This window comes from Apus apus, chromosome 2, assembly GCF_020740795.1.
Source record: "Apus apus isolate bApuApu2 chromosome 2, bApuApu2.pri.cur, whole genome shotgun sequence".
NCBI lineage: Eukaryota > Metazoa > Chordata > Aves > Apodiformes > Apodidae > Apus > Apus apus.
The window spans coordinates 20307689-20326760 of NC_067283.1; the positions used below are offsets into that span (position 1 = coordinate 20307689).

A 19072-nucleotide genomic window follows, 5' to 3' on the forward strand; every position below is an offset into this window, starting at 1 on the left:
TTCAAGCTTTTCAGGCAGTGGGATCAAATTTCACTTAGTCATTGGGTCTTCTTATCTTGGACCCGTCTATCACTATGTGTAGTTCATCCGGGGCAAAAGTGTGCTTGGAAGTGGAGCACCTTACTCTAGTCAACCACAAGGATCAAAGTATTGGCTGAGTGACACAGTGGGCAGGCAGAAGTTGTGCTTTTGAGACTAACTTTTCTTCTCTGAAACTTTGACAGTTAATGGGTAAGGTCAAAGGCTTTTTTTTTCTGTTCACAGTGACAGACTGTTTACAAAATCAGTTCTATGAGGTGGGAATCATAGAATCAGTCTGTGTGAAAGTCCCCTCAGCTTTTCAAATTGTGAATATTTGCTCATGAAGAATTAAAGCATGATCATTACAGCTGCCTCAAAAAATAAAAGCTGCAAGGCAAAGCCAATTCAGCTGAACAAAACATCTGGAATCTTCTAGAGATTTTGGTCTTTTTAATGAATATTTTAAATGAGCAATTCACCTCTAATACTACATTGGTTCTGTGTATAAAATGGAACACAAGGAGCACATAAACCACATAAAAATGTGCTTACAGATATTCTGCAGAGACAAACATGAAAAATTTGGAAAAAAAAAAAAAGGAAGAAGAAGGGAAAACAAGTACATATATATTATGTAAACTACTAATACTTTCATTTTTTTAAAAAAAGGGTAAGATCTTACTAGGGCAGAACAATATAATTGTAAGACTAGTAATCATTCTGAAGGCTAACAATATTTTTAATTCTTGTATGATGATACTAAAACTTTCAAGGTTTGACTAAGTATCTCACCTGACACTTCTTTGAAATGACAAGTCTGCAGGACAAGGAGTTACATGAATATCCCCTACTAACCATCAGTGAGTATCTTATGCTTTTTCAAAGAGAGTGACTACTGTTAGTAAGGAGTCCTCTACTTTGTTATACTGGGAGATTCACTGGGATATCACTGTACTTCTTTCTTTGTGACATTTAATTTTGCAGATTATTTGTATTTTGTTAGAATGATTATTTTTTTTTTCAATTGGGTTGTAGCTTTTGGACTTGTAGAAATATAGAACAGTTCCTCTGGGATATTAGATGAGCTTAGATGAACTTTGTAGGGAATTATATTCCATACAAACTGAGGGCTCTCATAACTGACAGATCTTACTATATTAAAAAAAGGACATTTAAAGTCATAAATATATAAATAAATGATAATTATTAACCATAAAATGGCATTTGTGGTAGCAAACTTTCCTCTATCATTATAATGAGAAATGTGTGGTAAAATTTAGTAGTTCTGAGAAATGAGATTATTTTATAAGGAAATAAAAATAAGGTTATTTGCATTCTTCTGTACCCCATGTTTTTCATTTCCTGTTATGATGAGTATTAGAATTAAAACTAGTTTAAAATACTTCATTGTATTTTTCTTCAGTGGCTGCTATCCAACAACCAAATTTTTTACTGGAATGTCTTCCATTATAAGAATTTTTATTTTTTCACTTGTATGATTTTGTAAGTTAAGCAAAAGAAAATGTTTTCTGTTTTCATATATGACTAAAATCTGAAAAGCATCCACATGATTTTTTGATACATATAGTCTCAAGGTTCTGTTTTGGTTTTTTGTTTGGTAGCTTGTGGGGTTTTTTGGTGTCGTCAATCTCTTTAGAAAACAAGTTACCCTCGTTCTGCTGAAAATATCTTCATATTTTTTTTCATGGTCTGTTATTCCTGGCTTACATACGAGCCCCTCATTACACATAAAGATTAAGTAACTATCCTTATTTGTTAATTCCAAAAGATCCACACTTATAATAAAGGTTGTTTTTTGTTTTTTCTTTTGCATCAGCCTTTGAAAATTTTCCATGTCATCTAAAACTTCTAGAGTTAAAGAAATATCAGTAACAGATAGATTAAGAGCCTCAACTAGTCTGATATGTGGGAGACAAGAAATGCTGGTTTTAGTGTTCATTTCTTTCTTTTAGTGCTCCTGTTGAAGGCAAAATAAAATATACTCTGCAGACAGAGTTACACCTATGCTATCCAGGGATTTAATGCAAATGGTCTTTTTAATTCCAGATTTTGGTAACAATATGGTATCATCTCTCATTGCTTAGTTAATTCAAACAGAAAATCACATTAGCATGTTTTTTCAGTCTTAAGAGTAGTACTAAAATTCCTTATATGAGCTCCTTGATTTTTTTAAGTTTTGCATATATGGCCTGGCAAATCTTGCCAAGTTACAAAAGAATGAGTCAAGGTGGGAAGTGCAACCTGAGGTGTGCCACTGAACATAAATGCGTGTGGAAACAATTTGAGCCTAAAAAGCTAAATGAGAAATGCCTGTGAATGGACTATGGGGTTTCCATGAGTCTGCAGGCAATTCAACTCTGAGCTGCAGGGACTGTCTCATAGGTAAGTAATGCAAAATTATCAGGTTATGGAAAGGTTTGTCTCCATGGTAGGACAGTGGAAAGAAAGCCAACTCTCAAAGTTCCCATTGCATTGACATATTAGTCTGCTGCAAATGCTAACTGCTCTCTATTACCATGTTGGATGTCAGTGTATACAATGCTAAGACAATTCCACTTTGAGCAGCCTTTTATCTTTCATTTAATTTACCATTACATAATGTAATGGAGTAAACCTATAAACAAATACAGGTAAAGATTATTATTGTCATAAATATAGGTAGTAAAAAAACATCTAGTCTGACTCTTGCAAGAAATGAGTTGCAACCAAATAGTTGCATCTTTGAGAAATAAACTACAGAAATATGGAAAATACTGAAATATAACTTTCTTCTTTCTACTTTTTTTTTTCTTTTTTTTTTTTTTTCCTCTGAGGTTACATTTCAGAGCTGAAATCCAGAAACTGAAAAATATTCTAGAAGCATAAAAATTAGGTTCCTCATATTCAGACTCTACTGAATCACCAAAGTAACTTTAAGCACACTGCAGCTTTATAATGAAAGTCTGGTAAGGACCAAAGACTACCAGAAACTAGAACATCTGCAACACACTAAAATAAACTGTGAATTTAAAGTCGAGTTGCATTAAAGGAAAACGACACAGGGGAAAAAAAAAAAAAAAAAAAAAAAAAAAGAAGTTCTACAAGGAGAGTAGTGCTAAACTGATGCTTGCTGAAGTTTTGCTAATATATCATTAGTTCAGTTCAGTATTACCTTTCCCAGTGGAAGACCAAGGGGCCTTGGGATGTAAAAAGAGATGAGGAAAGAAAAAGGAAAAAGAATAATCTTACACTTTTTCCCCTATAAATGTTCAGTGTGTTTTTTTAAAGTTGTTGATTGGGAAAATTAGATACTGTCTTCGGATTTCAAGTTTGATCAATGCTATATGCTTTCTAAAAGATATCAGCAGGCACTGGGTTGCACCTTGCATTATTTTTCTTTTTTAAAAAGATAAGTTAATTACATTTCTAAATTTACCTGTTTAGAAGAAGACAGATGAAAAACTAATAAAGATGCTGAAGCTCAAGGCTACACCTCTGTAATTTAGAAAAAGTCCTTTTGTGTTCATAAAAATGTCTCTGTTTCACTGCTGCTATATAAAAAGGCCTGATTTTGAAGTCTGTTTTTTCAGTAAAAATTATTAAACAGCAGTTCTATGATCCCTAAAAGAACTATGTTCTGAGACACACTTAAATCACAATATTTGCTGTTGAATGTCTGCCCTGAAAAATGGTAGAAAAGAGAAAAAACATCCAACTTAAAATGAACCCAGAGATGTTTCAGAGTCTCGTATGCTAAAAATCAGAAATGTGACCACCATCACTTTGCAAGATTATGAGCCCACAAATCAATAAAGTAAATGACTCCCACAGATGTCTGATTTGGGTAATGAAATAGTTCAGTGAAACAACATCTGTGCAGTGTGGAGACCAAAAGTACATTTTTTTCCTCTATGTCATATTGTGCAATACGGTGCCAGGCTGGAAGACAAAATCTGATAGTGCCCTGAGTTGCAAGGCTTTTGATTCCAGCTGCAATGTTATGGGCTTTTTTGCTTTTGCTATTGGGTTTTGTTGCTTCAATGATTCGCTGTGCATTGTGCTGCCTAAATCTGTCAGCCTGCTCATATTTCTCACTAGCCACTGCCCTGCCTGACAGAGACATGCCCATAGTCACACTAATCCTTTACTACTTGTTGTCCTCATCTCCTAAGGGAGAAAAAGGTCAATTTTCCAAATAATTTAAACAAAAAATATTTAATAATTCACAAATTAATGATGTTTTTAATATGTTTTTCTAGAAACAGTGATTTTAAATTGCAAATCCTCTGATTAATCTCTTGTCTTCACAAACAGGATTCCAAAATACAACGATGATTCTTTAACCCTTCTTCAAATGCTGTGGGCTTTGTTGTTTTTTTCTCCAAAGCATGCAGAAATGTATTATTCTAGCACACCAGTTCTTTGGAATGTATTCTTACATCTGGTTGCAGTATAAGGGTACAATTAATTATATGCTTCCAATAATTTGCAGTTAAGAAGATTAAAATAACTTGCTAATGTACTCATTTGAGAAAATATAATGTTTTTAATAGTGTCTGCCCTTATATACTTTTGTGCACATTTGTTTGTCCCTTCTATGTAAACTCTTTTGGAGAAATGATACTTCCACTTGAAACTGACTTCTATTTAATTGTTGTCTCAGTCTCAATTTGAGATATGATTAATGTCAAGGGATCAAAATCTATGACTATGACAACATGGTGCAAAATAATGTCTAAAAAGGTGGAAACTGCTGTTTCAGATTCTGCATTCAATTTGGGAAATGTATATATAAAATCATCTTGCTCTTGTAAAGCTGCCATAAATGTTTATCTTCCTTTCTTTCTCTACAATACTGTATTTCACAGTATCCCCACTGGTTTCCTTTAAAGCTCCTGGAGCTAAAAGTAGTATTCCCTTATTCTCCCTCATAGTCAGATTAGACATTTCATTGACTCAAATGCAGCTTTTAATAACAATTCACAGGTCAAGAAAGAGTACAGAATATAAAACCGTGTCTCTTGTGAGAGCTACAGGTAGTTTTTAAATAAAGGCCATTACCCCTCTGCTGCCATGTGCAACTAAATTCTCTCAAAAATGTATTTTGGTGGATTTAATAAAGGGCAACTATTTGAAATAGGCAAAATACTAGGATTCAAAGGGGAAAAAAAGATAAATGTATGCTATGGAATACATAGCTAGGCATGTTTATATATCTACTTCACTAATACAGAGTAATAAAAAAACTACACTTTTGCATTAGATTAAAATAATACGTCTAGAAAAGTTTATTGTATCTTAGTGGGCAAGTGAAAAATTTCCACATTGCCTACAGTGTTTGAAGCATGCTTTGAAGTTCAGCAGACTCTTACGTAAAATATTCAAGCAAATCTTTGAAAATTTAAACTTTCTTCCTTTAGCTGTGTGCAGGTATCACATTAGCTTTCAGGCTACCTGAACAAAATGAAATCTGTAACTTCAATAATTTGAGGAGATGATTGTTCTTCATGCAGCCAGTGAGAAGAATCAATGTAGAAATACACAGTCTTTTAAGCAGTGAGACAGAACGAGTTGTCTCCTCAGACTTTATTCTAGAGTGACTTTTCATAGAAGCAGGGTCCACGATATTGATTTGCAAAAGCTTCACTTTAAACTACTTGATCCTGAAAATACAAATGTCCAGAGAAAAACAGCTGGCATCTCTGTTACAGGTTTTCCTGTGGACAGCTCAGGACTGTGGGCTGTTCCACTAAAAATAACCAGGAAATTACAAAAATTGCCATGAGTCGTCTATACCTGAGCCATGGCACCTGCTAAGATATACACTTCTAAAGCACTAGCCCTTTCCTCTCTACCTTAGGCTAGTTAAAAACAGTACCAATATCAAGACAACAACTGTTATGGCTTCCAGCTTTTGTTGAGAAGCCGCAGCAGCCCAGCAGGCAGGTCACAGGTTCTGTGAGCAGCTGGTGGACACTGGCTGCTGGCTCCAGCTGCCTGTTGCTCTGGCCAAGTTAGTCTGCTGCTCCAGCAGTGTCAATGAGGCCCTGCTTCATTTACCATGAGCTAGCTAGGACTTCTCATCTTCCTGAATATCATTATGTCTTTGCTCATTTGAAGCTGGATGGAATTAATTCACTGTGACAAATGCCTGAGCAAGGTCCTCTGGAGCTTCCTAATGAGACCCTGTGTATTGGCCTTGTCACAGTCAGGGGAGGTAGCTCCCAATGGCGGGTTTCACCTTCTTTATGCATCTGCGTATTTCTTTTTTAGAGGCTTACTTAAAAATCTCGAAAAAGATCCTCCCTAACTGTATTAAATCTTAAATTATCTTTTCTAATGTCAGTGTCTATATGCCGGACAATTAATCCCACAAAAATGATCTTCAGCAAGTTGTTTTATCCTTCAATTGCTGTTCATTTCCTATTGTGGTACTGTGACAGAAACAACTTTATCAGCAGTAGGAAACTTATGTTCAGATCAGCAAAACAATACATGTATAATTCATTTCACCTAAACTTTCTTGCTTGCCTCTTTAGAAGCACGTGTAAAAAATAACCCTGTTTCTTCTAAGTCAAAATAAACCAGTATTGAGTGTCAATGGGGAACCCCATTGCCACTGCTAAAACAGACATAGTGATTATGCTGGCCTTCAAATGCAGAATATCCCCTGCAATGGATTGTATTCTCTTACAACTGCCACAGAGATTAGAAGCGCATCAAAATCTCACTGTAGTTGCGAAGTTTTGACCAGTTAAATCCAGATCTCTTCTGGTAATATTCTGTTTGCCTGGTGAGCTTTTGCACTGCTATGAAACATGTTTTAATTTCAATTTAGTTGGACAGTAAGCTGGATATTGCCATCTCCATAAATAGATGTAATGTTATCATCTTTCATTTGCATAAATATTCAGGGGGTTGACTTGAATAATACTGTATTTTTGCAACTAGTTTAATGGTCCAACATTTTGGTTGGATTATTATTCCATTTTCTGGGAAGTGTATATAAAGAATTTGTACTACAATTCGAGGAAAAAAAACAACAAACAACAGTAAATGCAGATAAATTCCCCTAGCAAATGAATTTGTTACTGGTTATATCATAATCTGAGATACTACTTTAGTAGTATGATATGTAATATTCTTAAACTGCGAATGCAAATATTTGAGTACAGTGAATCATAGAATAGTTTGCATTGGAAGGGACCTTTAAAGGTCATTTGTGAACTTTTATTTAAAGTAAATGTTCATTTTTGCACCTTATTCATTGTAAGTAATGGGATCTATTTTTTTATTCATTTTTTAACACCTTACCAAAGAAACATTATTTGCAAACAACAAATTAATTTATTTTCCATCTACTTACCTCCCTTATGGATTTATGCTTTTCTAGGAAAAAAATAAAAACATTTCCTTATCTCTGTAGGTGTTTGATGAGGGGCCTATTGTAATTTGTAGGTGTTTGGACTAACCCATTACTAAATCTCCTAACGGCTGTCAAAGGGCTCATTGGTTTTATGTTTCAGACAGATAGTCTGGGTTGTGCCTTCAGATGTTGAAGATTATTGAAGTGTTTTATCTTTCAGGCTTTTAAATTATTCTCATAATATCCAGAATATTTGAGAAAGCAATTTTAGCAATGTATTTTCAAAGACAACATAAAATTTATCATTAAAAGTTAAGGCAGCCAACATGTGCATTGGAAATAAAACAGAAATCTAACTGCATCAAAATTATTTCTATCCCAATATTTTATAATCAGCATTGAAGAAAGACAAGATAACAGACATGTGGCAAATAAATTGTGCCATGATTTATTCTTGAATAGCCAGAACTCCCTGCTGAGACATACGAAAGCAAAAAAACCCACTAGCTCTCACTTGCAAAGGTTTGTTCTACACCAAAAAAGTGTCATATTGGGTCATTCTGTTGAAACACCATTAAAATGCTCCAAGACATCAAAATGCACATCATGGACAGGGAGGTGAATTATATGCTTTTGCTATACTGATCATTAGTTTATAAATTTAACTCCAAATTCTATTATCATTTAAAGCTTGTTTTTACAGGCATTTAATGCCTTTTCTTTTTAATAAACAGCAAATGGATGAGCCAGTTCTCAAAAAATGTGTCTGGTTTTCACTTGTAACCGAATAACTAAATATTTTTAATTTATTTCAGATTTTTTTTAATCATTCCACATTTAGTGAAGAAAATGTAATTTCTACCGAAAATTTGTTATATATTCTGTTCCTGTTTACACGAAAAGACAAAAAATTCAATGCCATTATATTTTTGCATTTGATTTCCACTGTGTGCAGGTTACTAATTCAGTTTTTTGGTGGATATTATTGTATCAGAATGATGGGGTTGCATACTAATAGGTACCAATAGGGATGACAGCAAAAGATGAAAATAGCTCTCATATGGAGAATATCAAAGAGAAAGGTACTGTATGTGAAAAGGGAAAATAGAAGGAGATTTTTTTAAAGATTTTCTGTGGTTTTTCAGAGAAAGTTCTTTTGGAAGAGAAACAGTAAAACCATTTTTAACAGACTAGAATAATAGAAACCAGCACAGAACTAGGAGGTCCGTGGAACTATTCCAGTCTGCAAGTCAAAGAACAGAACGCCAAGTGCCAAAGCACTCTGCTGGAGCACATACACCCTTTCAGATATCAGATATTCAAAAGAGAAAAGTTTCTTTATTACCTTAATCAGAACCTGAATATGTCCCGTGGCTTTTGATGACTTGAAGTACCAGAAGCTCATCACACAAGTCCTGCTTGATTCTTTCCATCTGGAACTTTTCACATGGGCTTTTTCATTTTTCAGGGCTATTGCAGTGGTCTCAAGATATAGGAAGTGTCCTGAAATTAAAAGATGTATTATTGAAAAATTGTTTTGGACTTTCAAAATAGATTCTAAAACTCAACAAAGCAAATGCAGAGACATGTGAAGTATATACTTCCCATACAGGTCATATACTAGATAACCTCTGCTTAGGTGTAGTGACATCTTAATGATATTTTGTAAAAAACTAATTATAAAATGTAGATGAAAACTTTTTTTTTCTACATTTGTTATTTTGTTTATTAAAAAAGTCACATACATAAACACTGTGAGATTTCAAAAGCACATCATACCATAGCATCAGTGTCTGCTGGGATAATGTGGCAAGGCTGGACTGAATGCAGGAATGCTGTAGTTTGTTCACACCTGTTTAAATTCAGGCAAATTACTTTTGTTTGGAGGAAAACAAAAGCTTTCACAGCTGCCCTTGGAAAGAAAATTCAACTAACTGAGGCCACCAGGAAATGACCCGGTAGATCTCAAAATTATGTCACTTGATTCATACAGCAATAATTAAAGGAAAAACAACTGAAAATCCATTTTTCTTAAAGTAATTTTACAACAGTAATTACTATTTTGATATTGTTACACATTTAATTCATTAAAAATGAAAAACTATTTGATGTGTTAGAACCCTCCTGTTGCCTCTGAAGGGAGGTACAAGAAGGTCCATGAAGACAATTACAACTCATTTGTGAACTGACAACCTACCGGTTCGATTTCCAAGTGTGTGGTCCCCAGGGGGTCTAAGACTTTGAGGCGAGCTGACCCCTAGCACCCAGTTGAAATTGTCTGCCAAGGAATTTTGCCAGCCACATCTGCCATTCTCAAAAGTGCAGGAAGTTCCGCATTCACTCTCGTCTGTATTATCCCCACAGTTGTCTTCAAAATCACAGCTTTGTTCTGGTCTGTAACACTTGCCATTATGACACTGCCAGTAGCCATGTGAGCAGGAGCCTGAAAAGAGAAGAATGGGCTTGTCCTGGTGAATCACACTGCTGTGCATCCCAGCAAGGTTATTAGAAGGTTACATCTCAGAGAGTTTGATATTTAGGAGGAGGAGGGTGGTCTGAGCAGTTTTATTAAAAGCCTTTGGTTCCCGTGAAGTACCAATCCATTATCAGTTTATTTCTTTTGTATTTTGTCAAGAGATTGCCTAAATAAATTACTGCCTTTGAGGGCAAGTTCCAGCCAGGCATTACTTAACTAACAAAGCTTTGTAGTCTGACTTAATTGCTGACAGTCTCCTTTCATGTGGTGTAGGATTAAATCATTTCATTTTAGCTACGAAGTTAAGCTTAGTTTAGCAGCCCAAATTTGAAGAAAAAGCTTCTCTATTTTAACCACAGAGGTTTGCCTTTTTAATGGGTTTCTCTCTTTTTTCTTTTTTTTTTTTTTTTATTTTCCCCGACAAGTTCAGTGGGGTGATGCCGTCCTTTTGTGCAGTATTTCTGGCATTATTGAGGGATAATTCTGCTTTTGTACAGCCTAAAAATTATAGAACTCATTTCACAGGATCCATTTCCAAGCTTCATGTTTTCATTTCAGATCAGTTCCTACAGGGCTCTGGATAAAAGCAGCCCCTTTGGTACATTATGTGATCAGGAAGGAAGACACAAAATTCTGGAAAAGACTCTCCCATTTTCCATTTTCAATTCTGCTCTGCCAGAAATAAATGCACAAATACAATTTTATTAAAAAAAAAAAAAAGTTACACAAGTAAGGGAAGTATTTGAATTAATTCATACTAATAATCACATGGCACTAAAATTATCTTTCTATACACACTACCTTAATTTAAAGGAAGACCTGATGGAAGTAAATGAAATTCACAGAAGGCTGGATTTTATGAAGAGATCAGAATACCAGACTTAGTAACAAAAAGAAAATAAGACATGATGTATGCAGTTGGTGTGCTGGCAGCTTCCATTCCTAAGACTTTGTTTATGTCAGACTCAGAATTACAAATTACTCAAAGAAAGTGAAAAAAAACACTTCCACACTTGTCTGCTTTGGGTAAAGTGAAAACAAATGTTGAATCACTAGATGTTAGCTAAAGAAAACAAGGATTAACCCCTCTTTTTAAAGTAGAAACTCCTCCTACCACATACTTATCTTAATAAATAAATACAAATGAATATTGGAAAACTATCAAAATAACTAGCAAGTTTTCCAGGGAAATTTTTCACTTTTAAATTCTGATTTCTTCGTAAGATAGAAGTATGTATCATGTCTGCTCTAGCAGACAATGTATGATTTGGCTTCTAACACTTGCTCAAAGAAGGCAAAAGTCCTAAACAGAAAGAAGCAAGCCAGAATAAACACCTGATAATGACTGAAAGTCAAGAACATCAGGCAAAGGTCTCCAGAGCTGCAGACATGTTTGAAGTTCAGTTACAAGTTTATGAAAACATCAGTGTGATTTTTATTAATACACAATCTCCAAAATTGGTCCTGGCCAAAAGAATGAAGTAGCTGTATTGATGTAGCCAGTGTCTAATTGTTGCGAACTGCAAAACAGTCAGAGTCCACTAGGAACTTCTCCTCTCTGTCAATCTGCTTCAGGTTTTTTATCATCTGTGCTGTTTCCCAAAGGGAGACAGGGATTTTTTGTGAAATTGCTGCCTAATTCAAATGGCATCTATTATTAGGAGCTAGTTATTATAACCCTAATTTCTTTTTGTATGATTGCACTAAGAATGTAAGAAAAAAAGTAATTTTGTCTGCAAACTAAAAATTTAAATTTCAGAATACAGTCCACGCTTGGAAATACTTTTCCTTGCTGCTCATCACAATCAATAACTGCAATAAAATAACCTTTGTATTTTGAGGTCCTTTTGTTACATTGCTTCCCTTTCAGGTTGCAAAGAAGAAAAAAAAAAAAAAAAAAAAAGGACTTGAGAGGGGAAGTCTTTCTTTTCTGAAGCATGTGTAATGAGTGATATTACACTTTCTAACCAAGTCTGTAACATGACTTGTTTCTGGATGTACTTGCACAGTATGTTTTCTCTTTAAATGACAGATTTCTAAGGCTTTATAACTAGAAAAACAAAAAAACCCCAACCAAATCAAATAAAAAAGCCCCCCAAAATTAAAAGTAGGTATTTTTTGAGGTCTCTTTCTTTCCCTGCTTTTTCTCAATCCTAACAATCCAAACATTCTGTCATATAGATGCTTGTGGGAATAATAGAGATATTTAATTAAGAGGAACTTCTCCTTAGCAAGGTTCAGTAACTTTTTCCTCCAAGCAGACATTCTTAAAGATTATCAGCAGGTAGGCTTTTTGCCCTATGTGGTAACTGCATCAACACACTAGGCTGCAGTGTACCCAAAGGAGCTGTTGTGTCTTTCAGATCAATAATCTCTGACTTACACAACAGAGGAAAACAACTGCCCCAGTCAATAATCCCCTTGTTTCATATACCCTGAGGAAAATCTTTCTATATCAAAGTATGTAATTAAGACAAGGATTAATCACATTTATTTTATAGACGTGTTTCTTTTAAATGTATTCTGAAAATAATATAACTGCAAACATCAAGACAGAAAATAATCTTACTAGAAGAAATGAAATATGGTTTGTCTTCTACACTAATGAAATTTGAATACTAAAAAAGATAACATGTTATTTAGGTTGCAGTATTGAGGCAGGCCAGCAAAAAACTTCAGAAAATATATTCGTATTAAGGAACAGCATCTATGTGTGCTATTCATGTCAGCTTCAAACTCTGGCAATGCCTGTGTTCTCAAAGAAGCAATTCCAGAGGGGACTACATAATTCTTTAATATTTGAAAACATAACCTGTGTCACAACAGGACTTTCAATGAGGTAGGTTTTTTTTTTTACATCACTCTGTATCACAGTAATATTTTTATTGCTTGTTGAGCTTATTGGAAATAAATTAAGTATGATAATTAAACTGATTGAGATAAAGAAGATCATAACTTCTAGAGAATTTTAAAAATATGGTTGTATATGGAATTACACCAGTTATGGCTCTGGTCATAAGCATTTAACACTTAATTCTCATAATTTAAACTTGCTTCTTTTTCATTTCTTATTTTATATCAGCACTGATTTTAAATCACCAGCAAGTTAATTTTTTTTTAGAATGACAGGAAACAGATTGTTGATAAATGTATTCCAAGCTTGTGCTTCTTAAACTTATATTTAATGTCATCATCATCTATGTTTTCCAAACCCACAGGCAATCAAATTTATCGGATAGCTTACAATTCTCAGAAGTAGCAGAATGACACGTACATAGGCTTGAAAAGCTAGACCTGCTTCAAAATATTTTCAAAATATTTCATTTAAATAGCTAAAACTATACTTGTTCCTCCATCAAAGCTAGAGTTCCTGTAGAACCATAATCTGGCATGGAGGCTGGAGTAATGAATGAGCAGGCCAAAAATCTGATATTCCAGGGATAGGAGCTTTCTAGATAGTTTACATCTCTGAGTTTTTTCCCTGCAACAATTACTGCATTATCAGTCTTGCTCTGAGTTGACATTACTGTATGGCTGAATTGTATGCGTTCTTTAAAAAAAAAATTAAATTAACAAGAACATCTTTCCTCTAACATCTCACCAGTATTACCCAAGGACATAGAGTGCTTTCATCACAGTTGATGACGCATAGTAACAATGACTTGTCAGCACAGGAAGGTGAAAGAAACATCTCATTTAAAAAGGAAAGCTTTAGAAATTACATGAAATTTTCAAGGCTTTTAGAAGTTGAAATGCTGGGAAAAAAGGAAAACTTAAAAACTATTACATATTATGAAAGATTTCTTTGTAAATCATCTGGTTTTTCTAGGTTTGAGAGCAAACATTTGAATTTTTGGGTTTGCAAGCCTCTCAAGTGCCTTGACATATTGATTGGCATTCTGAGCATTCCAAACTTTTAAAAAAACAACAGCTTGACTTCATTTGCAGAAGGGGCTTTGGGAAGAAACTGTTAACCTTCTAAGTTTCTCCCACAACAAAGTACTGATAAACAAAAATTTCCTCAGCTGACTTCTTATCTTGTCCATTTTCATATATAGACACATGAAAATTCTTTTCCAGTAGTCAGATGCAGTAATATTCATCCTCAAAACTGTTAAGAACCAAAAATATGAACACCAAGGTAGCCTATCACTGTTCAACATCATTGTCTCTGTTCATGACAGGGCACTGAAGCATCTTCTTTGTTCCATTTGCTGGCATTTACTATTTCACAATAGAAAAGGATTATTAGTTATCAGTCACTCAATGCACTTTGAGACATACTCAATGAGTGACACAGAGAGTGTACCCTAACATTGTGCTTTGCTGTTTTTAAGGTTAACAGAAATTCTGAAGGATAAGGAAAGCCCAAGGCAAGATGGGCACTCAGTGTATTATATGTCCACAAGACCTCAGAAGTCTCTTCCAGTAACTGTTTTTATGGTGTTTTGTTTTGTTGTGGGTTTTTTTGACAAGTTATACACTATTAGATGGTCGAGGGATGGCTTTAAATTGATGTGACTTCTTACTATTCAAAGGGCAAGAAAATTAATTATATATATCTGTGTTCAACTCAAGACTTCTACTATTTATGAATGTCATTTTATTCCCTTAAAGCAGTATTAACATTCAAAAATATAAACTTAAAGTACGAATGAAAGTACTCTGGAATATTCTCAGTTTTGTGCAGGTGGGATTAAAAGTGTGAAAGAGCTAGAAGAGAAAGATACCAAAAAGCTCTTTAGCCATTCAGTACCTCAAAGAAACACAGCTTCTAATATGGTTAACTTTTTCCTTTCTTCTTTGTTACAGTCATGTTTGTTGTCAGAGAATGAAAAAGAAAGATGAAAAAGGTATCTGTAAAGTCAGCATAAGTGGTTTGAGGTGAGATTCTGCAAGTAACAATAGCTACATTTGAAACTTTCATGCTCTATTGTCACTTACACTGTTAACATCTCCAAGTGAGATCAAATAGTTCTGCTCATTTTTTTCCAGACAGTATGAATGATTAAGACAAAAGCATTATCTTTATGTAATGTTAGTCTAATCCAGAGCAATCATTTATTCCACAAACAGAAAACTTAAAAATACCACATCCTTTACAACTGCAAAGGCATCTGTCAGAAGACAGACTTTTGGCTATTGTTGTGCTAGCAACAGACTTTCTAACTTAATTCAGCCTTATGGACGGTTGCTTAACACAAATACTATTTTGGAAATCTTTCTGTCATACAAGGCACAGTCTAGTCTCTGACATAATATAGAAATGATGCTTTACATATCCTGAAGCTGAGTTGTAATAGCACCAAAGTAAAGAGTTGTTATATAAAGCTTTATGCAGCCAATTCATAAACATTTTTATCAAGATAAAAATCTTGTACTGGTTGTCTGTAAACAATGACAGTGCTGAATAAACCACACAGAATATTGCAATCTGTCATTAATTTAATTACACTAAAGTCCTGAAAAGAAATAAAAGATCTTCAGAATAAACACGGGTTAGACTAGAAACTGTATTTGAAGGCCTTCTCCCATAACAGTTATGAATTACTTATAGGTTCTTGATTCCAAGCATTTTGAAAGCAGTATTCTGACCTTTTACATTTTTTGCTGAAGGTAACCTGTTGGTATCAGCCATCATCTTCACCCTCTGTTGTGAAACATTTGCACAGTAATACTGGATCATTTCCACAGTACTACCTGTCGGAGACCATTCAATGTGAGTCTAATGTCTTGAATCTAAATTAGTGTCAGTGCCTCAGTCTTTAATAACTGCAGTATCCAGGTGTGAAATAGTTTTATTGTAGTTCCATATGCAAAAATGGTACTGAACTGGTCTGAGTAGAGTCAACAAAAGGGGAGTCTGAGGCTCTATGATGACACCTTGTAAAGCCGATGGAAGAAGTTATTTTAAAAAGTGATGGAAGAAGTGATTTGTTCAATTTGCAGATTACCAGTTGTAGATTGTTATGTCATAAAAACTACGAAGTAAGCTCTTCAAACTGTGAAAAAGAACACTGAATAACTAAATTTCATTTGGGTGAAGACGAGGAAGATATTGTGATGGTTACTATTCACTGTGCTATTTTGAATACCTAAAATTAAGGAAACATTCTCTGCAAGTCCTAAGAAAAGGAAAAGTATCCAAATACAGGATAAGAAGCATAGTAACAAGCTAGAAAAATATACACCAGTATTGATTCTGCATTGTTGTGTTATGAGAATAGACCTCAAAGGCTATGATCTAGAGAGATAACATTTCAACTTTCTTAGGAAATATTCTCTCTAGCTAGAGACAAGAAAGGAGCAGATATCTGCTGTACGATGTTCTTCATCCTCAGAAACTTAAAAAATTTGAGTAATGCATATAAGTGTTTCACTTTTGGTTAAACTCTCCTTTGTCTCCATATAAGCAGTGAAGTCTAGGAGTCCAGATTTTTGCAGCTGATCATCATGGTCATTCTAGCTGGCTCTCATTTATAAAGTTACATGACAGAGCACTTTGCATAGCCTCCAACATGCATTTTGCCACTGCTCAGAATATTTCAGTAGGCAGGAGTACAGAATCATAGAATCAAAGAATCCTAGAACCATAGAACCATTCAGGTTGGAAAAGACCCTTGGGATCACTGAGTCCAACTATCATCCCTACTTTACAAAGTTCTCCCCTAAACCATATCCACCAACACCACATCCAAATGACCCTTAAACACATCCAGGGATGGTCACTCAACCACCTCCCTGGGCAGCCTATTCCAGTGTCTAACCACTCTTTCTGTGACTTTTTTTTCCTAGTGTCCATTCTAAACCTCCCGTGTTGCAGCTTGAAGCCATTCCCTCTTGTTCTATCACTAATTACCTGTAAGAAGAGACCAGCACCAACCTCTCTACAATGTCCTTTCAGGTAGTTGTAGAGACTGATAAGGTCTCCCCTCAGCCTCCTCTTCCTCAAACTAAACATACCCAGCTCCTTGAAACATTCTTCATAATATTTTTTCCCTAGGACCTTCACCAGCTTCGTTGCCCTCCTCTGTACTTGCTCCAGCACCTTGACATCTCTCTTGAATTGAGGTGCCCAAAACTGGATGCAATACTGCAGGTGTGGCCTCACCAGTGCTGAGTACAGGGGGACAATCACCTCTCTCCTTCTGCTGGTCACACTATTTCTAACACAAGCCAGGATGCCATTGGCTTTCTTGGTCACCTGGGCACACTGCTGGCTCATATTCAGCTGCTTGTCAATCAGAACCCCCAGGTCCTTTTTTACCAGACACTTTCCAGCCAGACTCCCCCAAGCCTGTAACATTGCATGGGGTTGTTGAGGCCTGACCCGGCACTTGGCCTTGTTGAAGCCCAGACCATTAACATTAGCCCAATGATCTAATTTATCCAAGTCTCTCTGTAGAGCTTCCTAATCCTCATGCAGATCAACACTCCCACCTAACTTGGTGTCATCTGCAAACTTACTGATGATACACTCAATGTCCTGATCAAGATCATCAATAAAGATGTTAAACAGAAACAGTCTCAACAGTGAACCCTGAGGAACACCACTTGTAACGGGCTGCCAGCTGGATTTGACTCCACTTACCACCACTCCTTGGGCCCGACCACCCAGCCAGTGCTTGATCCCACAGATTTCACACTCAGGTTTTTAACCCCACATTTTAAGCAATGGCCCAACAGATAACACTGCTGAATAGTAGCTGTAAGTTTCAGTCCTCAGTGGCTTGTAAACTCCTATCTGGGACAAGTTAAAATTGCTGATATGGAAAAGATTGTTCACCATAAAGATGAATTTAGACCGCTGCCTCAACATTTTGTGAATCTACGAAGTTTGTAAGGTATATCTTAGATGAGCTACACTAGAAAATCAGTCTCTGTTGGGTTTTTTCAGAGATTTTAGTAGCTTTTTTATTATATACATCATAAAAGTGTTTTGGAACTCCCTTTACTATCAAAACCAAAGCTTTTAAAGTTTCTAACTTTACCATAAGATCTGTATCTTCCTTTAAGAGGATGGAGTCTGAAAACACTTTAAAAAAAAAAAAGATACAGAAATCTCAGCTAGTGCTCCTCTTGGGGTAACATTCATACAAAGTTGAACTTTCAAATACCAATCTCATTTGCAATGAATTCCTGTAACGGTTTCGACAGAAGTAAAAAGCCAATACTGTAACTGGAAAATTATTGGAGATATATCTGGAAAACACTGCCCATATATTTCATGCTTATTTTTTGTGCACAAAATACAGTGTAATTTCTTAGGTTTGATATAGTCCCATTAATGTTATTTCCCAATGCCTGAGCAGTGCTTATTGATATCCTAAAGCAAAAGGCAACTCATTAGCAGCAGTAACAAAGAAAAGCAGCTCACTTAAACTGATAATCCATTATCCTGGTAGTCCTTGGCATTGGAAAATATTAACTTTGTTTTATTGATCAGAAAGACAGGGAAGTGAGATAGAATTACTTGCTGTAGGCATGCAAAAAATGTGTAGTAGGCCCAGGAGCAAAGTGCATCTCCTAAATTCTACTTTGAGGGTTTATCTTTCAGTAGCTGTGGTGATAAGTGTGGAAGGAGGAAAGAGATTTGTCCTGTTCTGCCAGAAAAGTTTCTCCTTCATAATTTGTGTTCAAGAAAATATTAGTAATTAGTGCTTTCAGGAGTAGCTCTTACCCTGGGATCCATCCCCATCAGAACCTTATTATTTTTAGTAAAGTTTTTCTGAGTCTTATTTCCCTTGTGCAGTAAGTGGGGATGATGCAAATAATTACACCAATGCTAGTACTTCTCCACAGAGAAAGAAGATGGATATGGTGCCTAAACAGCATTAGTTACAGACATAGACTGGTTGTCCCTAGCTGAAGCATACCTGTTGGAGGCAGCATAGTGGGTTCTTGTGGTAAAAACTCCTGAGGTGGTAAACACTCTTTGGAAAATGTGAAGTCATCAAGTGCTATGCCATCTTTAGGACCTTTTCCAGCTATCCCTTCAAAGACAATTTGGAAATCTTCATCTCCAGTTCCAGCTACAGTCAGTGCCTTGCGCTGCCAGAAATTTCCTTGGTTTCCAGTAAGATTAAGAAGAATTTTTTCATGTTTCACTGTAGTTCTCTGGTAGACAATCAATGACCCAATGTGAGCTCCGTACATATGGTAATAGAAAATTATCTGTTAAAGAGAACAATAGCATCAAGTATAAAATA

At 35.4% G+C, this 19072-nt stretch overlaps 1 protein-coding gene across 1 annotated transcript in view; it reads right to left on the reverse strand.

Moving 5' to 3' along the window:
• MALRD1 (MAM and LDL receptor class A domain containing 1) overlaps positions 1-19072 on the reverse strand; it is a 200688-nt gene that overhangs the window by 93171 nt on the left and 88445 nt on the right. Inside the window, exons 25-27 of the mRNA XM_051609180.1 lie at positions 18740-19037; positions 9585-9830; positions 8733-8890 (exon numbers count right to left, since the gene is read on the reverse strand). Of these exons, the coding sequence (XP_051465140.1) occupies positions 8733-8890; positions 9585-9830; positions 18740-19037 (702 nt within the window). The remainder of the gene's footprint in view (positions 1-8732; positions 8891-9584; positions 9831-18739; positions 19038-19072) is intronic.